An 18,449-nucleotide genomic window follows, 5' to 3' on the forward strand; every position below is an offset into this window, starting at 1 on the left:
GGCCGCGAGGCTGGGGAAACTGAGGCCCTCTGAGGACACTGGGCGCTGGCCTGGAACCCGCAGCCAAGGCGGGACGGGGCTTTGAACCCAGAACCCCGTCAGCGACCCTCCCCACTGCGCCCCCCACCCCCGCCCGCCGCCCAAGTTCCCAGAAGGACCGAGGTGGAGAGGCTTAGCAATCACCTCCCTTCTTTCCCGTTGACTAAGGGGGAAACTGAGGCCCGGGGAGGCGTGGCCAGGGAAAAAACCCCAGACCCTAAGGTCAGCCCCTCCCTCTCCGTTGTTCCAGCTAGAGGATACCTCAGGGTCACCCCTATTTCCTAGTGGGGAAACTGAGGCCCGGGGAGGGGAAGGGGCGCGGCCGAGGGCGCACAGCGGAGGCTCAGACCCAGGAGTGCCGGCTCTGGGAAGGGGTGCTAGGAGCGGAGCCTGGCCCCTGCTCTGCGGCCTGTCCCGGCCTCAGTTTCTCCGGCTGTAACCCTGGGGGGCGGGCTGGAGGGTCGCGGCCCTTCCTCTCTCATTTCTGGGGAGCCCAGTCCTGCACCAGCTCATCTGAGCTCTGGGCCCCAGCCTCAGCCTCTCCGAGACCGGCCGCACCTTCCCTCCAGGGTCGGTTCCTTATGCACCAGAAAACGGGGTGTCACTGTCACCCCGGGACCCAGCCTCCTGGCCCGACCTGGCCGGAGCACCCCAGCCCCTGCCCGGCCCCAAGCAGGGCTGATTGCCGGGAACAAAGGGAGGGGCCGGGACGCGCCGGCAGGTGGGGAGGGGGGCGAGGCCGCCCGGAGCCTGATCGATAAATCAGAGGATGAGATCACAGCCGGCGCCGCCCGCGGGGCCGGGGAGGCGGGGAGGGGAGGGAGGCGCGCGGCCGCGATTGGCCGTCTCTGCCCGGGCGCGCGTCGGGCTCGGATCGCCCCTGCGCGTCCGCGGGAGGAGCGGATCGTGGGCGCGATGGGTCGGCTGGACCTGCGCGCGGTGGGTGTGTTGTGCGCGGGGGGGACGCTGCGTCTGGGAACGTGTCCAGACATACGCAGGGGATCCAGGCTGCAGGGTCCGGGGTGTGTTCACCTAGTGGGTGAAGGATGGGTCAGGTTTGGCGGCCCCAGGCCGAGGGCTGTAGGGTGAAGAGAGGGCGGCCCCACCACCCCTTCTCTGTGCCCTGCGTGCCTCCCAGGCGGCATCCCTCAGAGAGGTCCCGGGGCAGCGTCCGACCCTCCCAAGCTCCGGGATTAGAATCTTTTTGGATGGGAGGTTTGTATGGTGGTCCCGGTGCCATCCTTCCCTGGCACACAGAGGGCTCAGTCACAGGGCACCACCAGTGGGTTTCCTTCCTGTTCCTAGGAGACAGTGGCAGGAACTGAGTCCAACGTCCAGGGTTCAAATCCTGACATCAGACTGAGGCAGGGGCTGGCAGCACGCCCCAGGACAAATGTCCGGTCTCCCCAAAGCACCATTTCCTCTCAGTAAATGCCACCTGGTCCCGAGTTGCTATGAAGCATAGATGATCTTTACTAATATCCAAAACATAGCAAGCAGCTACTGATGGCAGATATCAGAATACATCAAGCTCCTATACATCCTTCAAAACCCTGCTTCAATATTCCCTCTTCCTGGAAGCCTACCCGGCTCCCTGCTCAAAAGCTTGGCTCCCTCTCGTGGTCTCTCAGACCCCCTGGGCACCGCAGGGCTGTGGGTCTGGCTCTGGAGGGCAGCGTTTGTGTCTTCTTTCTGTGACGTCAGTAGACACATTAAATGAGCCAGCCGGTGTGATGCTGACAGCTTTGCAGCCCGGGAGAGGTTTATTGGCTAAGCAACTGTAGAAGGTGGAGGGGGAAACGCACAGGCCTCAGGGCTGCCTCCAGCCTGAGTCTGGGCTGGGACCGGGGCTGGTGGCCACATTTCCATGAGACAGGGAAGAGTCCGAATGTGGCAGAAACCCAAGCTGTGATGAGGACCCAGGCCCTAGTGGGGCTGGACGCCGAGTTCTAGGACACAGGAAGCTCCGTCTCCAGCCAGCTACTGGGGAGGGCCGGAAGGTGTCCCTTTCCCCGCCTGGCCTGGCCTGGCCTGGTGTGACCTGGAAGAAACTGGAAGAAACTGGGGCACTGGAAGGAGACTCACCCTGCACCCTGCAGAGGGCCACGGGTCACAGCCCCCAGGGACTGGAAGGATCAGGTGTCCTAGAAGGACCCGGACAGTTCAGGAAAGGGAAGGGAATACTGGTTTCCCAGTCCCTCTCGGCTTCTCCTAGCCCCTCCAACAAAAGCCAGGCCCCAGGAGAGGCCCGCCCACGCCCCCGTTCACCGTGTGGGAAACAAGCCTGGCCTAGCAGCAGCGGCCGGGCAGCCTGTGCCCCGAAGGCCTGGAGGGTGTGGCGGCGGCCATGGTGCTGGCCCGTTTTGAGTGGCGGATGCCCATAGAGAACGCTGGAGCCCTGGCTTTGTTCACGGTGACCTGCTCTGGGCAGTGGGCGCCTGGGCCGGGGGTCTCCTCCAGGGGCCGCGGGGCCCGGGGCCGCCCCAGCATGGTGAAGGCGGGCAGGCGCTGGCGGTAGGTGTTGGCGTCCGGGCTGTCGTACTGGCCCGGGCCTGGTATCTCGGCAGGATCCTGCGGGGGGCGGACAGGGGGTGTGCGGCCCACCACCGTGTAGCTGGGGCTTCTGGGCTTGGTGAAGATCTGTGAGCCCCACAGAGGGGGCATGGTGTAGGTATTAGGGGCAGGGGCTGAGGTGTCCAGGGGCTTAGGAGGGAGGCGGCAGCCCAGGGTGAAAGCTGGCGGTGTCCGATGGCGCACAGGGGGCACTTTCTCTGGGCTGTAGGCCCCAGGGCCTGGTGTCACCTCCAGACCTGAGAGAGCGGGGAAGGAAGGGTGGCACTGATGTCCTCACCTGCTCAGAGACCCGGCATGGCTCCCCATTGCCCGCATGCACCCTGGAGCTCACAACGCTTCTCAAGTAACCCAGGTGCATTTCTCTCCCTTCCCCATTCTCCATACACACAGTCTGTTTTCCAAGCCTCTAGGACTTTGCCCAAGCTGGACCCAGGGCCAAGCATGCCTTCATTTTCCACCCCTCTTCCCTTCTGCCTTCCCCATACCATCCAGGGTAGAGCCCTCACAGCTCTTCTCGAACCCCTCAGCCTGGGTTTTCCCGTCTCTCCAGACATGAGCACACTGAGGTGGGATGGTCTGCACTGCATCTAACCGCCCCACCAGACTGAGATGTCATAGAGAGGAAGGAATGTCAAATCTACTCCGACTCACCAGTAGTTGACTGTTTGAGTTAATGGGTGAACAGGATAGGTAGGAGGTGAGTGGTTGAGTGAGGAGTGAATGTTTCATGAAGGGATTTGTAAATGGATGGATGGATGGATGGATGGATGGATGGATGGAACGGTTGATGGATAGAAGGAAAAAAGTAAGGATTCATAGATGAGTGGGTAGGTAGGTGGCCGAATGAGTGGGTGGATGGATGGGTGAGTGGATGAGTGGATAGATGATGGAGGATGGATGGATGGATGGATGGATGGATGGATGGATGGGTAGATGGGTGGATAGATGATGGATGGATGGATGGATGAATAGGTGGAAGGATGGATAAGTGGATGGGTGGGTGGGTGGATGGGTGGATAGATGAGTGTGTGGGTGGGTGGATAGATGGATGGGTGGGTGGGTGGGCAGGTGGATGGGAGAATGGAGTCAGGCAGGTGCCTCAGGTGTGCAGGTAAGCTGTTGGGTGCCTGTGAAAGACATTGCCGATTTGCCACAATCCCCATTCACCTCTCACCTTCTGACACCAAGGCCGGCTGCCCCTGTGGTCATGTGTGCTCAGGGCCTCCGTGACCCTGACCCACTTCACTCATTCAGTTTTCCCAGCCCCTGTGGGCACTGGAATGGCGGCCTCTTCTCCGTGTCCCTTGGATTTGATCACTCCAAAGACACTGGCATTCGAAGAACTCCAAGGATAAGAGGGAGAGGGAGGACAGGGCAGGAGAGTTGCTGAGACCCCGGAAAGCAGGTCCTCGTGTGGCTGCATGGGGTACTCACCCCGAGACTTGGCCCGGCCCTGCATGGAGTAGGCGGGGGTGCAGCTGCGGCCAAAGCGTGTGACTTTGGGGTCCAAGAAGTAGATGGGGCCCGGGCTGGTGTCCTGAGGTGGTGCTGGGGAGAGGAACCCGGAGTGCTGGGAGTGACTCCAAAGACAGTGCCTGCCCCACCTCCCGCCATCAGTGCCCCTGTTGGCCCCGAGACACTCCCACCAGGTCAGAGGCCACCCCAGCCCCATCTCGGAGTGGTCATCCCGGGGGCCCTGAGTTGTGGCTGCCTGAACTGAGTGGCCTCAGGTCCCTGCTCTGACTGTCTCAACCAGCTCTTCAGTCTCCTCACAATCGAAGTGCTTCCTGCGGCCGGGCGCGGTGGCTCAAGCCTGTAATCCTAGCACTTTGGGAGGCCGAGACGGGCGGATCACGAGGTCAGGAGATCGAGACCATCCTGGCTAACACGGTGAAACCCCGTCTCTACTAAAAAATACAAAAAACTAGCCGGGTGAGGCGGCGAGCGCCTGTAGTCCCAGCTACTCGGGAGGCTGAGGCGGGAGAATGGCCTGAACCCGGGAGGCGGAGCTTGCAGTGAGCTGAGATCCGGCCACTGCGCTCCAGCCTGGGGGACAGAGCGAGACTCCGTCTCAAAAAAAAAAAAAAAAAAAGAAGTGCTTCCTGCGTGCTCTGCTCTGCTGCTGTTTGCAGTCCCCTCTGCCCCTCTAACCTCTGCGCAGGTGTGGGCTGGAGAACCAGCTCCTGGGTTTGCTGGAACTGGACATAATTAGGCTGAGTGTGGTGGTACACAATCGTGATCCCAGCGTTTTCGGAGGCCGAGGCAGGAGGGCCACTTGAGCTCAGGACTTTGAGACCAGCATGGGCAACACAGTGAGATCCCGTCCCTTCTAAAAATTTAAAACTTAGCCACGCATGTTGGCAGGCACCTGGGGTCCCAGCTCCTCGGAAGGCTGAAGGGGGAGGATCACTTGAGCCCGGGAGGTTGAGGCTGCAGTGAGCTGTGATTGTGCCGTGGCACTCCAGCCTGGGCAACAGAGCAAGACGGAGTCTCAAAAAAAAACTGTACATAAAGTAAGAGTAACAAGAGCAACTAGGCCCTGAGCCAGTGCCTGGGCTTGTTGGCAAGTCTCATGCTTAAGAGAGGGGCTCGGCGTTGGACCATGTTTAAATCCAGCAGGGCCTCTCATGAGCCGGTGACCCTGGCCAAGTCATTTATCCTAAGCCTTATTTTCCTCGTCAGTATGTTGCGAAAATCAAACTGTGAGAGCATCTGCAGAAGGGAGTGATCCTGGGCCCTTGCAGTTCGTGATTGGGACCGGTTGCCATGATTGCCATTATTGCCACGCCAAAGTACATCCAGTGACGGATGCCGGGCACTTGCGTGTAGCAGCCTGACCAGGGTTCACGGCCCCACAGACCGCCTGTGCACACACTCAGTACACATGGCAGCGAGCCACGGGTGAGGGAAGAAACGTCATCCAAACCTTCGCCCTCTCCTGAGGAGTCCGTGGCACGCAGTGTGGCCCAGACACAGCTCCAGACCTCCCTGCCACAGGCACGAGTACTTGCACACACGCTGTGGTCCCCAAGGCAGGCTCACTGGCCACACTCCAAGGGTGGTCACTGACCCTTAGCCACAGCCTCATCGTTTCTTTGACTGGCAGGAGGGAGGGGGTCTATGTTTAGCCCCTTCCCTAGGCCCAGGGCAAATACAGTCCCCCAGGACTGCAAGAGGCTGGGGAGTTAGAGCATCTCCCTCCATCGCCCAGGCTGGAGAGTGCAGTGGCTCGTGGCTCACTGCAGCCTCCACCTCCTGGGCTCAAGCAATCCTCCCACTTCAGCCTCCTGAACAGTGGGGACCACAGGTGCCACCACCATGCCCTGCTAATTTTATATTAGAAACCCTTCATCATGGCCAGACGCGGTGGCTCCCGCCTGTAATCCCAGCGCTTGGGAGGCTGAGGCCATGGATCACGAGGTCAGGAGATCGAGACCATCCTGGATAACACGGTAAAACCCCGTCTCTACTAAATGTACGAAAAATTAACCGGGTGTGGTGGTGGGTGCCAGTGAGCCGAGATCACGCCACTGCACTCCAGCCTGGGTGACAGAGCGAGACTCCGTCTCAAAAAAAAAAAGAAAAAGAAAAGAAAAGAAAAATCCCGGATTATGATCCCATCGCCCCTCTGCAGATGCCTGGGCCTCGCTCACGTGACCATAGACTCGCCTCAAAGTGCTCACTGTGCAGGGCTTGGCCATCAGGACTCCCCATGCTGAAGCACTGATCGTAGCCTCTGTCCTGCACCTGGAACCTTCCTGCCTTTTCTTCTGCCCTCCCCAACCCCAGGCTCAGTGCCCCGTGAGAAATGAACACACCCCAGATCATCGTGACATTGCTCATCTCTAGACCTCAGCCTACAAAGCATGCTCTGCCTGGAGTTCAGTTCTTCTGAGGGCTCCACCGAACTCCTACTCATCCTACAAAACCCAGATCCCATGCTCCACTTCCAGGGAGCCTATCCTGGGCCTTTAGCAAAGTGTGCACGACTCCCACGCCACCAGGCTCCCCACGCTGTCTCTGTCCCAGGAAGTGTCCCGAGACTGGGGTTTGAACCTGGGAACTCAGACCTGTCTGGGTCACAGGCTAAGTTCTTAACCCGGTCCTGGGGACAGGGGATGCTGATGCCTTCACTGGCCTTCTGGGACCCCTTGCAGCTTCCTGAGTCCCAGTGTGGTCTGGGATTTTTGCTCATTCGGAAGGCTGAGAACAGGCTGCTGTCCTGCCCCTCCTCCAGCCAACCCTCCCAGCAGGCCTCTGTCCATATGAACCAAACTCCCCACACAAGACCCTTCCGACCACACTCCCAGCCCAGCTGGGACCTTGGAGCAGTGGTAGAAAATGGAGGGATGGAATTTGGGAGCACCGATGGAGGGGTGGAATTTGGGAGGGGTGGAATTTGGGAGTACCGATGGAGGGGTGGAATTTGGGAGTACCGATGGAGGGGTGGAATTTGGGAGCACCGATGGAGGGATGGAATTTGGGAGCACCGATGGAGGGGTGGAATTTGGGAGCACCGATGGAGGGATGGAATTTGGGAGCACCGATGCAGGGGTGGAATTTGGGAGCACCGATGCAGGGGTGGAATTTGGGAGCACTGACATCCGCTGGCCCGTGGTAGCAGCACCACTAATGCACACCAGCAGCTCCCTGTGCACCAGGCACGGTCCACGCCTGAGCCGCGTCACTCGTCAGAGCCCATCGCAGCCACTGCGCCCATTCTAGACAGGAGCAAGCACCACAGGGCAAGGCCACCAGCCTGTGGCACAGCGAGCCAGTGAGCTCCTTGGCTGCCCTCCCGCCGTGCTGCCCTCCGGCCGTGCTGCCCTCCCGCCGTGCTGCCCTCCGGCCGTGCTGCCCTCCTGCTGTGCCTGCCTTCCCGACGTGCTGCCCTCCTGCCGTGCCTGCCTTCCCACTGTGCTTCCCTCCCGCCGTGCTGCCCTCCCGCCGTGCTGCCCTCCGCCCGTGCTGCCCTCCTCCTGTGCCTGCACAAGCAGCCAGGAATGTCCACAGAGATACACGACAGCCCTGTGAGATGGGCCAGGCCTGGGGAGCCCCCACCTTCAGGATGGAAAAACGGGCTCAGCCTCACACCCGACAGCTCACGTTTACTGAGCCCTTACTAATCGCTATGCATCACTGTGGCTACTATTTTTTCTTTTTTTTAAATTTGTTTTAAGACAAGGTCTCACTCTGTCGCCCAGGCTGGAGTGCAGTGGTGTGATCGTAGCTCACGGCAGCCTCGACCTCCTGGTTTAAGTGATCCTCCCGCCTGGGCCTCCCCAGCAGCTGAGACCACAGGCACACGGTACCACACCCAGCTTTGCAGCTACTTTTTTTTTTTGTTTTGGTGAGACAGAGTCTTGCTCTGTCGCCCAGGCTGGAGTGCAGGGGCGCGATCTCGGCTCGCTGCAACCTCCACCTCCCGGGTTCAAGCGATTCTCCTGCCTCCGCCTCCCGAGTAGCTGGGACTACAGGCGCCCGCACCACACCTGGCTAATTTTTTTGTATTTTTAGTAGAGACGGGGTTTCCCCGTGTTAGCCAGGATGGTCTCGATCTCCTGACCTCGTGATCTGCCTGCCTCGGCCTCCCTAAGTGCTGGGATTACAGGCGTGAGCCACCGCGCCCGGCCTAGTATTGTTAACTTTTAACAGAAACTGAGTTGCGGAGCACTTAAGCAATTTGCTTGAGACCAAGCAGCAAGGAAATGCAAACGCAGGAAGGCAGGTACGGGTCTTCACCTCCCTACAACGCTCTTTCTCCTTCCATTCTCTTCATCAGTGAAAAAACAGGGACAGCAGCTTGCCTAAGGTCTCACAGCAAGTAGGAGGTGGAGCAAGTCGTAGAGCCCAGCCCTGCCTGCTTCCTGCCGCGCTAACTGGGGGCCTGGATCTAAGGGGTAAGGAGACCCATCGGTGCCCCGGGGGGACATTGGAGGACCAGGGAAGCCCCCGGCCGCCCGCCCGCCCGCCCGCCCGCCTTACCCTCACTGGGCCTCCGGACAAGCGAGTAGGCGGGACTGGCCACCCTGGTGCAGTCGTGGTTGATGAAGCCCACGGTGGACGGCAGGACGTACAAGCCTGGCCCTGAGCCTGCAGCCCAAAGCCCTCAGGTCACCACCTGGGCCCAGATTCCCCAAGGAAGGAGCCCTGGACCCAGCTCCTGAGCCTTAGCCTGGGTTCCCCTCTCCCTCCATGGTGAGGATTGGGGGCCCCGGGACCAAGAGGCTGCTGCCCCTCTGGAGACAAAATATGATGATATGATGCCTGCATTGTGAGTCAGACATGAATCACAGAGGGGAGGGCCGGGGAGGGAAGGGCAGGGGAGGGAAGGTCTGGGGAGGGAAGGTCTGGGGAGGGAAGGTCTGGGGAGGGATGGGCTGGGGAGGGAAGGGCAGGGGAGGGAAGGACAGGGGAGGGAAGGTCTGGGGAGGGAAGGGCTGGGGAGGGCTGGGGAGGAAAGGGCAGGAGAGGGAAGGGCAGGGGAGGGAAGGTCTGGGGAGGGATGGGCTGGGGAGGGAAGGTCTGGGGAGGGCTGGGGAGGAAAGGGCAGGAGAGGGAAGGGCAGGGGAGGGAAGGGCTGGAGAACAGCAGTGCCCCTCACCCTGGGGCACAGATGGGGAGACTGAGGCCTAAGCCTCCCAGAGATACAGTCATAGATGGGGAAACTGAGGCCCAGGCACAGAGATACACAGAGGTGGGGAAACTGAGGCCCAGGCAGAGCTACACGGTCACAGATGGGGAAACTGAGGCCTGAGCCTCCCAGAGCTACACGGTCACAGACGCCACGTGTTGTGGCTTCTGCGGAATCTCATTGCCACAGGGGTCAGGAGAGACCACAGAACCCGAGGACCTGGCTCGGGGCTTGACTCCACCTGCTTGTTGTGCTGAGGAAACTGCGGCCCGGCCGGGGCCTCACCGAGGCCAGCAGCTGACGTGGTTCCCAGCAGAGCAGCCTCCGCACATGCGCCCCTTGCCCTGCCCCGCGTTGTCTACGGCGCCCGTCCCCGAGAGCCACGCTGGAAACATTCCCTTCTCCCCGCGTCTCCCGCATGATCGCTGTGGCTTTGCCCCCTGCCGTACCCACAGCCCCTGAAAAGGGCCCGGCCCACAAAACACTCAGCTTCCGTTGGACAGAAACATACTCGGGGCCCAGGCAACCCCGTGTCCACACCCATCCTGCCGGAAGGAAAACTGAGGTTTGGGGGAAGGCAAGGACTTGCCTGAAACTCTTGCCTCCTGCTGGGCTCCCAGAACATTCCAGAAGCCCCAGAAGTGGGGGGAATGGAGCAGGAAAGGGTCCCACCTGTCCCCCGTGGCTGGCACGCACCGTTCTCCAGGGTGGCCATCCCACAGGACTTCCTCAGGCCGGTCTCCGGAATCTGGCTCTCCGTCACTCGCCGGCCAAGGGGGTCTGTGGCCAACCGTGGGGCGGGGTCGCAGCTGAGGGTCCCCATGGTAGGCAGGCGATGGCCCCGGCAGCACCCACGGGGCCTGGTGCTACCTCCTGAGCCTCAGCAGCTCTGGCGGCCACAGGCCCAGGCACCGTCCCCACCTTCACGGCCTCACCACACCCTCCCACGACCACAGCTGCACAGACAGCCCCTTGTCCCACAGCAGGGAGTCATGGGGCCCTGGCCTGAGGCAGGCTGGTCGGCCGGACACTGGCCTGGAAGTGGGGCCGGGATCGAGTGTCAGCCAGGCAGCTGGATAGTCCAGGAAAGAGTCCGGTGTCAGCGGAATGTGTCTCCCGGGAACCGGCAGAGCTGGGCGGCTGGGGCCAGGGCCGGCCCCAGGGAACTAGACCTGCAAACATGACACCCACAGCCTCACAGCAGGAGGGACTGGTGGGGTCGTGGGCGGCGTGCCCCCATTTCTACACCTGGGGAAACTGAGGCACGGCCCAAGGTCATACGGCAAGTTCACAACTCTGGGAGTTGCACCTCTGAGCCAAGAAGCATTACTGCCTCATCCTGTCACTCATTCCTCCCATAAGCACGTGCTGGGCACCTACTGTGTACCAGTTTCTGTTTGGGGTGGTGAGAACTGGACAGGAACAGACAGAAAAGAAGGAGATGCTCTCAAGATGAGAAAGTCATCAGTAAATGTGATAAGTGAACACAGTCTGCTGTATGAGAGGCACTGAGTGTGACTGAAAACGCACACGGGTTTGGGGTTCAGGGTGACAGTGTGGGTGCAGGCGAGCCCCGCGGAGAAGGTAAAACCGAACCGTCCCCAAGCAGGTGAGGAGGCAGCGTGCAGAGACCTGTAAGGAGCGCACGTCAGCGTGAGGGACACCTGTGCACGGGCCCTGGGGCAGCGGCGAGGACAGAGGGGAGGTGAGAGCCGCCCTCACTGCCTCCAGAAGTCTGCGGGATTTAAACCCTGATGGATTGTGATTCACTGAAGGGCAACCACTGTGTGAGGCTCCAAGAAGAGGCTCAGAAAACTGCCAAGTGGGAGGCACGTTCCTGTCTCCTCCTTGTTCGTTTCTGTATTTTTTGGAGCCTTTTGCAGTGTAATTTTTTTTTTTTTTTTTTTTTGAAACGGAGTCTCGCTCTGTCGCCCAGGCTGGAGTGCAGTGGCACCATCTCAGCTCACTGCAAGCTCCGCCTCCTGGGTTTAAGCAATTCTCCTGTCTCAACCTCCGGAGTAGCTGGGACAACCTGACTCTATTTTTAGTAGAGTCAGGTTGGTTGGCCGGGCTGGTCTCGAACTTCTGGCCTCAGATAATCCACCTGCCTCAGCCTCCCAGAGTGCTGGGATTACAGGCGTGAACCACCACCCCCCGCCCCGCAGGCATCTTCTTGTCTCATTATCACAGCATCTCGGTGAGGGAGGCACTGCCACAAACCCTAATCTGTTGTTACAGATGGGGAAACTGAGGCTCTGGGAGACAGTAACATGCACTGAGTCCCTCAGTAACTCATCAGGGGATCCAGGACTTGAACCCAGGGTTCTCGGACTCAGATTTAATATCAAAGCTTCGGGCTAAGTGCCTCTGGGTTCTCATCCCAGAACAACTTTCCAGAAACACTTAGAATTATCGTGTGGATCCCTGCAGCCCTCAGTATAAAACCCAAACGCTCACCGTGGCACACAGGCCCTCCATGGCCTTGTCCCCACCTCCCCCTGCCCTCTCATCCTGTTCCTGTCCCCTCTGCTGCTCTACTCTGGCCATCCGGGCCTGCTGGCTCTCCCTCGAGCCCCTAAGCTGGTCCCCACCTTGGCCTCTGCCTGAGCTCTCTCTACCTGAGATGCCTCTGCCAGCAAATCAACCCTCACTGGCTCCTTCCTCGGTCACGAGGGCCCCCAGCCCACAGGCCCTGTCACCGCCCAGCCCTGGACACACCGTTTGCTTGTTTCCAGAGGCAGCACAAACTCCGGAGACACAGCAGGAACGGGTGCTGAGGAGGGAGAGGGGGGGAAAGACCTCAACCTCCCTCGGCCAGTCAACGCCGCTCAGCCAGAAGTGCAGGGCCAGGGCTCCCAGGGCTAGAGAGGCAGAGGAGACGAGAGCCTAGAAGTTCTTCCCCCAACTCCATCCCTCCTCACATCCGTGTCACCAGGTCCAGGCCACACCAGACAGCCACCAAGGGCAGACAGCCAGAGACCTTGGTTCCAGCCCCAATTGACTCAGTTTCCCCTCTGTGACATGGGCTGTCAGATCCCTACAACCAGGCTCCAGCCAGGACTGGCCCCACCTGCCTCCGTCTCCCCATTTTACGTGGGGTGGAACCAAAAGCTAACACAGGGAAGGCAGGACAGGAAGCCGGCCAAGCCAACAGCGTGTTGCTCTGAGGACGCTGAGGGCCGGCAGCCGAGCTGGGACCCCTCCAGCCTCCAGTCCCCTTCTGATCCGATCGCACCAGATTCTATCACCTCTGTCTTCAGCTCGGAGCTTGTCTCAACTGCCAAGCAAAGAGCTTGCAAATGAGATGCAAATGAATTCAACGCACATGCAGAGAAGCCCTGATTTTAATCCTGTCTGTTCGACAGAAGAGACTAAATCCCAACAGTGAAAAAAAGGGAGGCTGGACTGGATGAGAGGCCGGGCGCCGGTCCCACGTCCACCTGCCCAGCTGCCGGGGAGGGACGTCACTGCCCTGCTCGGTGTCCTGGAAGGTGACGCTGTAGGTGCTCCCGAGACCCTTGTTCTCGCTGTAAATAGGAATTCAGCCAGTGTTTATTTGGGGCCAGGCCCTGCTCAGGTGCTGGGAAAACGGGAGGGGACAGAACACACAAGTTCCTCGTCCTCCCTTTCCCTCGAGACAGGCAGGCAGGTCAGTGCAACTTACGTGAGTGCAGAGGGCACGACGCTGTGGAGAAAACGTGGGCGAAGGGGCGTGTTAGAGGCCGAAAGAATGAGGGCCGTGATCAACTCAGTACAGAACCGGGGGCTATAGGAGTAAACAGCAAACTGTTCTCACAAATGCAGAATGTTGGCAAACTGACAAACTGCGTCTGCTGCGCACAAGTGCTGCCGAGAGCGTCACCATCCAGGCACGAGTGTTTCTTATGATTAGGCATAACTGAAGCCTGCCAGTAACAACATGAACCTGTGATCAATTAAATAGCTGATCAATCCTTACCTCCTCCTCCCTGCTCTTGTTACCCAATAAATACAAAGGGCTGTAAAAGCTCAAGAAGCAGCCTTTGCTCATTAAGATCAGGGAGCTCTTTTCTCTTCTTCCTTTTTTTTTTTTTTTTTTTTGATGCAGTTTCACTCCTGTCGCCCAGGCTGGAGTGCAGTGGCGCGATCTCGGCTCACCACAACCTCCGCCTCCCGGGTTCAAGGGATCCCCCTGCCTCAGCCTCCCGAGTAGCTGGGATTAGAGGCATGTGCCCGCATGCCTGGCGAATTTTCTATTTTTAATAGAGACAGGGTTTCTCCATGTTTCTCAGACTGGTCTCGATCTCCCGACCTCGTGATCCTCCCGCCTCGGCCTCCCAAAGTGCTGGGATCACAGGCGTGAGCCACCACGCCCGGCCCCTTCTTCTCTCTTTTCTTCACTTTTCTTCTTCCCCATGTTGCCCTTCCTTTAAAAGTTTCTTTTGTCTTAAGTTTTCATTTCTATTTAAAAGTTTCTTTTGTTTCTTGTTATCATTTTCAACTTCTTCCCTTCCTTCAGTCTTATGACCATCTCAAGCCGTCTCAGGCAGTAACAGGAGTAACTGCAGTAACAACGGTCTGGGGCAGTAACAGGAGTAACTGCAGTAACAACGGTCTCCGGCAGTAACAGGAGTAACTGCCAGGACTTGGGCCACGTGAAACCTGTGGTCAGGGACGAGTCCCAATCAGAGCTCACAGGCGCCCTCTGCTGACATCTGGGAGAGCAAAACGTGGGCGGTGCCGGGAGAGGGCGTCACATGCTGGGAAGGATGATGGGGATGGTTGACAGAAAGGATAACTGGAAGGAAGGATGATGGGGAAGGATGATGAGGAAGGATGATGGGAAGGATGACGGGAAGAATGACGGGAAGGATGATGGGAAGGATGGTGGGAAGAATGACAGAGAAGGATGACAGGAAGTATGATGGAGAAGGATGATGGAGAAGGATGATGGGAAGGATGACGGGAAGGATGATGGGAAGGATGGTGGGAAGGATGATGGGAAGGATGATGAAGAAGGATGGTGGGAAGGATGACGGGAAGGATGACAGGAAGGATGACGGGACAGATGGTGGGAAGGATGACGGAGAATGACGACAGGAAGGATGACGGGAAGGATGATGGAGAAGGATGATGGGAAGGATGACGGGAAGGATGGTGGGAAGGATGATGGAGGATGATGAAGAAGGATGATGGGAAGGATGATGGGAAAGATGACAGGAAGCATGATGGGAAGGATGGTGGGAAGGATGGTGGAGAAGGATGATGGGAAAGATGATGGGAAGGATGACGGGAAGGATAATGGGAAGGATGATGGAGAAGGATGATGGGAAGGATGATGGGAAGGATGACGGGAAGGATAATGGGAAGGATGATGGAGAAGGATGGTAGGAAGGATGATGGGAAGGATGGCGGGAAGGATGATGGGAAGGATGGTGGGAAGGATGACAGAGAAGGATGACAGGAATTATGATGGAGAAGGATGATGGAGAAGGACAATGGGAAGGATGATGGGAAGAATAATGGGGAAGGATGATGGAGAAGGATGATGGGAAGGATGATGGAGAAGGATGGTGGGAAGGATGATGGAAAAGGATGGTGGGAAGGATGACAGAGATGACGACAGGAAGGATGATGGAGAAGGATGATGGGAAGGATGATGGGAAGGATGGTGGAGAATGATGGTGGGAAGGATGACGGAGAATGATGACAGGAAGGATGATGGAGAAGGATGGTGGGAAGGATGATGGAAAAGGATGGTGGGAAGGATGACAGAGAATGACGACAGGAAGGATGATGGAGAAGGATGATGGGAAGGATGGTGGAGAAGGATGGTGGGAAGGATGACGGAGAATGATGACAGGAAGGATGATGGAGAAGGATGATGAAGGATGATGGGAAGGATGATGGAGAAGGACGATGGGAAGGACGACGGCAAGAATGATGGAGAAGGATGATGAAGGATGATGGGAAGGATGAAGGAATGGATGATGGAGAAGGATGATCAGAGAATGATAGGAAGGATGATGGCAACCAATATCAACTCATCTTCACCAAGCTCATGGTCTAGCCAGAAAGTTGATCATCCACAGCAGCACTGCCCACCAGAAACAGAATGAGAACTGCCTACCTTTTTTTTTTTTTTTTTTTTTTGAGACAGTGTGTTGCTGTCACCCAGGCTGGAGTGCAGTGGTGCAATCATAGCTCACTGTAGCCTCCAACTTCTGGGCTGAAGTGATCCCACCTCAGCCTTTGGAGTAGCTAGGACTGTAGGCAGGTGCCACCACGTCTGGCTAATTTCTTCTTTATTGTGTGTGGAGATGGGATCTTGCTATGTTGCCCAGGCTGGTCTTTAACGCCTGGTCTCAAGCCTCCCAAAGCACTGAGTTTACAGGCATGAACCACCACGCTTGGCCATTTTTAAATTTTCTAGTAGTTATAGCAAAAAAAGAGAAACATGTGAAATTACTTTTATTTTATTTATTTTATCTTTGAGACGGAGTTTTGCTCTTGTTGCCCAGGCTGGAGTGTAATGGCACGATCTCGGCTCAGCACAACTTCTGCCTCCCGGGTTCAAGCGATTCTCCTGCCTCAGCCTCCCGAGTAGCTGGGACTACAGGCGTGTGCCACCACGCCTGGCTAATTTTGTATTTTTCGTAGAGACAGGGTTTCTCCATGTTGCTCAGGCTGGTCTCGAACTCCCAACCTCAGGTGATCCGCCTGCCTCGGCCTCCCAAAGTGCTGGGATTACAGGTGTGAGCCACTGCGTCAGGCAATTAATTTTAATAATGTATCTTATTCACCCCATATCCAAAATAATATCATTTCTGCATACAAATATTACAGGTGAGATATTTCACCTTCTTTTTTTCATGCTGTCTCGCCAGCCTGGCATGTTTTGCACTTGCAGCCCGCAGCGTGGAGCGTCCACGGTTCCAGGGCTCCAGCATCACCTGTGGCCCTGTGGATGCCGTGTCGGGCAGCCCAGGTCTGGAGAGTGGAGCCTAGAACGGATCCCGTGGGCCAGCAGTGCTCAGCCATGGATGCTGCTGCCCCTGGGGACACTTGGGTATGTCTGGAGACATTCTTGGCTGCCAGGACCAGGGGTGCTGATGGCATCTAGTGGCTGGAGACCTACAATGCTGTTCCTCCCAAGAGAAGACCCCCAAATGTCCATGGTGTCAAGATGGAGCAATGCTGCCCTAGTGGATGGGCACTGATTAATCGCCTGCTGTGTACAGGGTGAGACTGGCAGGGCGTCCTTGGCATACAGCAGATGACACTCCTGCAGAACGGCTCTGCTGCCAGCGTGCCCACAGGCGCCAGCCCACGAGCTGTTCCATGACTGTCACCATTGACAGAGGCGGAGGTCGCAAAGCCAGCAGGCGGTGGACCCGGGACTCAAGTCCAGAATGTTCTTGGCCCCTGCACAGTCCTGCCTACCCACGCCTGCCAATCTCAATGTCACCCACCCTGGCCGCCTTCATACGACTGCCCCAGCCCTGCCCCTTGACGGGCGCCGAGGCTGTTCCCACTTTTGCTCCTTTACGATTTCCTGCAGTGAGTTTCCCAGGCAGGCCTCCTCCGCCCATGAACCAGCGTTTCTGGATCAGACGCTGTGCGGTCCCTGAGGAGTCACCGCACCGCTGTGCATCCGTCTCCTCCTCTGAAAAACGGGAATACGTCAGCCTGACCCCACAGGGTCGCTCTGAAGGCAAGGGCATCCGGCCCCTTGTCATTCAAACATCCTCTTCCAGCCTTCCCTCACTCCAGCCAATGGTACCTCCTCCAGACCCGTGCTGACTTGGACCCAAACCCCTGGGTCAGCTTCCTGGACCCAAAGTCCACCCAGCATCTAGCCGCTGCTCTCCACCCCACAGCCACGGTCCAGTCCAGGACCCCATCCTCCCTCCACACCCACCCCCGCCTCCTCGGGGTTCTATGTCAGCCAGAGCCAGCTCTTTGGGGAGCCCTACACAGACGCCCGTCCCGGCTCCCACTGTCTAGCACAGGCTCCTCCCCGACAGACCTCCACCTGCCTGAGTCCCCTCACCACTCCCCCGGCACGCAAGTTCACCCTCGTTCCAGTGACACGGAGTATGAGATCATGGCGGGTTGAAATCAACAGACCAGGGGTTCCCAACCCAGGTGACTGGCCCCAGGGGACAATGGACAGTGTCCAAGGACACCTGTGGTTGTCACGACTGGGGGAGCTCCTGGCATGGAGTGAGTTGGGGCAGGGATGCCGCTAGGAACCCTGCAGTGGCCAGGACCGCCCCACCCGGGATGTCCACAGGGCCTGCGGAAGACCCTACAGGAGACAGCCATCAGCTCTTCCTCTCACGGCTCCTGGAAGCTCTGGGATCCATCACCCCCATAGGGCCGGTTCTGGGATCAACACTGTGTCTCCAGCCCCCAGGAAGCCCTTGGAGCCCCTGCAGCCATCTTCCTTCCCTCCGCCCGTCAACCGCACTCCTGCCTCTAAAGCCAGACCCCGCTTTACCTCTTTTGTGCAGCACAGGAAGGGGACGGTGCACTCAGGAGGCCCCCACCCTGCCTGTGAGGTTGGTCCTGGTGTTGGTGACAGCTGTCCATCACTCACTTCTGTTGCCGGGCAACGTTCCATCCCATAAAGATGCCACGATTCACTCAGAGCTTCTCGGCTGCTTCCAGCTCGGACACCCGCAGATGATGCTGTGAACACACATCTCTCATTTTTGGGGGGGTTTTTTGTTTTGTTTTTGAGACGGAGTCTCGCTCTGTCACCCAGGCTGGAGTGCAGTGGCCGGATCTCGGCTCACTGCAAGCTCCGCCTCCCGGGTTCACGCCATTCTCCTGCCTCAGCCTCCCGAGTAGCTGGGACCACAGGCGCCCGCTACCACGCCAGGCTAGTTTTTTGTATTTTTTAGTAGAGACGGGGTTTCACCGTGTTAGCCAGGATGGTCTCGATCTCCTGACCTCGTGATCCGCCCATCTCGGCCTCCCAAAGTGCTGGGATTACAGGCTTGAGCCATCGCGCCCGGCCTACATCTCTCGTTTTATTTATTTTTTCTTTTCTTTTCTTTTTGAGACAGTTTCACTCTTGTTGCCCAGGCCGGAGTGCAGTGGCGTGTTCTCAGCTCACCACAATCTCCGTCTCCCAGGCGCAAGCCATTCTCCTGCCTCAGGCTCCTGATTAGCTGGGATTACAGGCACCCGCCATCACGCCCAACTAATTTTTTTT

General features: G+C 58.2%; 1 protein-coding gene and 1 long non-coding RNA gene across 2 annotated transcripts; both read right to left on the reverse strand.

The window, feature by feature from the left end:
- Nucleotides 1–1,768: 1,768 nt before the first annotated feature.
- Nucleotides 1,769–10,221, reverse strand: CIMAP1D (CIMAP1 family member D). Its single transcript, XM_071087350.1, has 4 exons — nucleotides 9,944–10,221; nucleotides 8,599–8,706; nucleotides 4,048–4,161; nucleotides 1,769–2,849 (listed from the first exon to the last, which is right to left on the reverse strand). The coding sequence occupies exons 1-4, from the start codon at nucleotides 10,068–10,070 to the stop codon at nucleotides 2,329–2,331; spliced, it is 870 nt and encodes a 289-aa protein (XP_070943451.1). The 5' UTR covers nucleotides 10,071–10,221; the 3' UTR covers nucleotides 1,769–2,328.
- Nucleotides 10,222–15,682: 5,461 nt separating this feature from the next.
- LOC139360556 (uncharacterized) lies at nucleotides 15,683–18,449 on the reverse strand. The gene is made up of 2 exons (XR_011618032.1): nucleotides 17,730–18,449; nucleotides 15,683–16,892 (listed from the first exon to the last, which is right to left on the reverse strand). It is a non-coding gene; the product is annotated as an uncharacterized lncRNA (long non-coding RNA).

The sequence above is a fragment of the Macaca nemestrina genome, chromosome 20, assembly GCF_043159975.1.
Source record: "Macaca nemestrina isolate mMacNem1 chromosome 20, mMacNem.hap1, whole genome shotgun sequence".
In the NCBI taxonomy this organism is placed as follows: domain Eukaryota; kingdom Metazoa; phylum Chordata; class Mammalia; order Primates; family Cercopithecidae; genus Macaca; species Macaca nemestrina.

What these genes read in the sequence shown, in the direction of transcription:
- CIMAP1D (XM_071087350.1), bottom strand. Translation starts at nt 10,070, where the DNA reads ATGGGGACCCTCAGCTGCGACCCCGCCCCACGGTTGGCCACAGACCCC. An exon ending in GATGGCCACCCTGGAGAACG is followed by an intron (nt 8,707 to 9,943) that starts GTGCGTGCCAGC and finishes TTTGGGCTGCAG; the next exon opens with GCTCAGGGCCAGGCTTGTAC. An exon ending in GGGCCGGGCCAAGTCTCGGG is followed by an intron (nt 2,850 to 4,047) that starts GTGAGTACCCCA and finishes CCGCTCTCTCAG; the next exon opens with GTCTGGAGGTGACACCAGGC.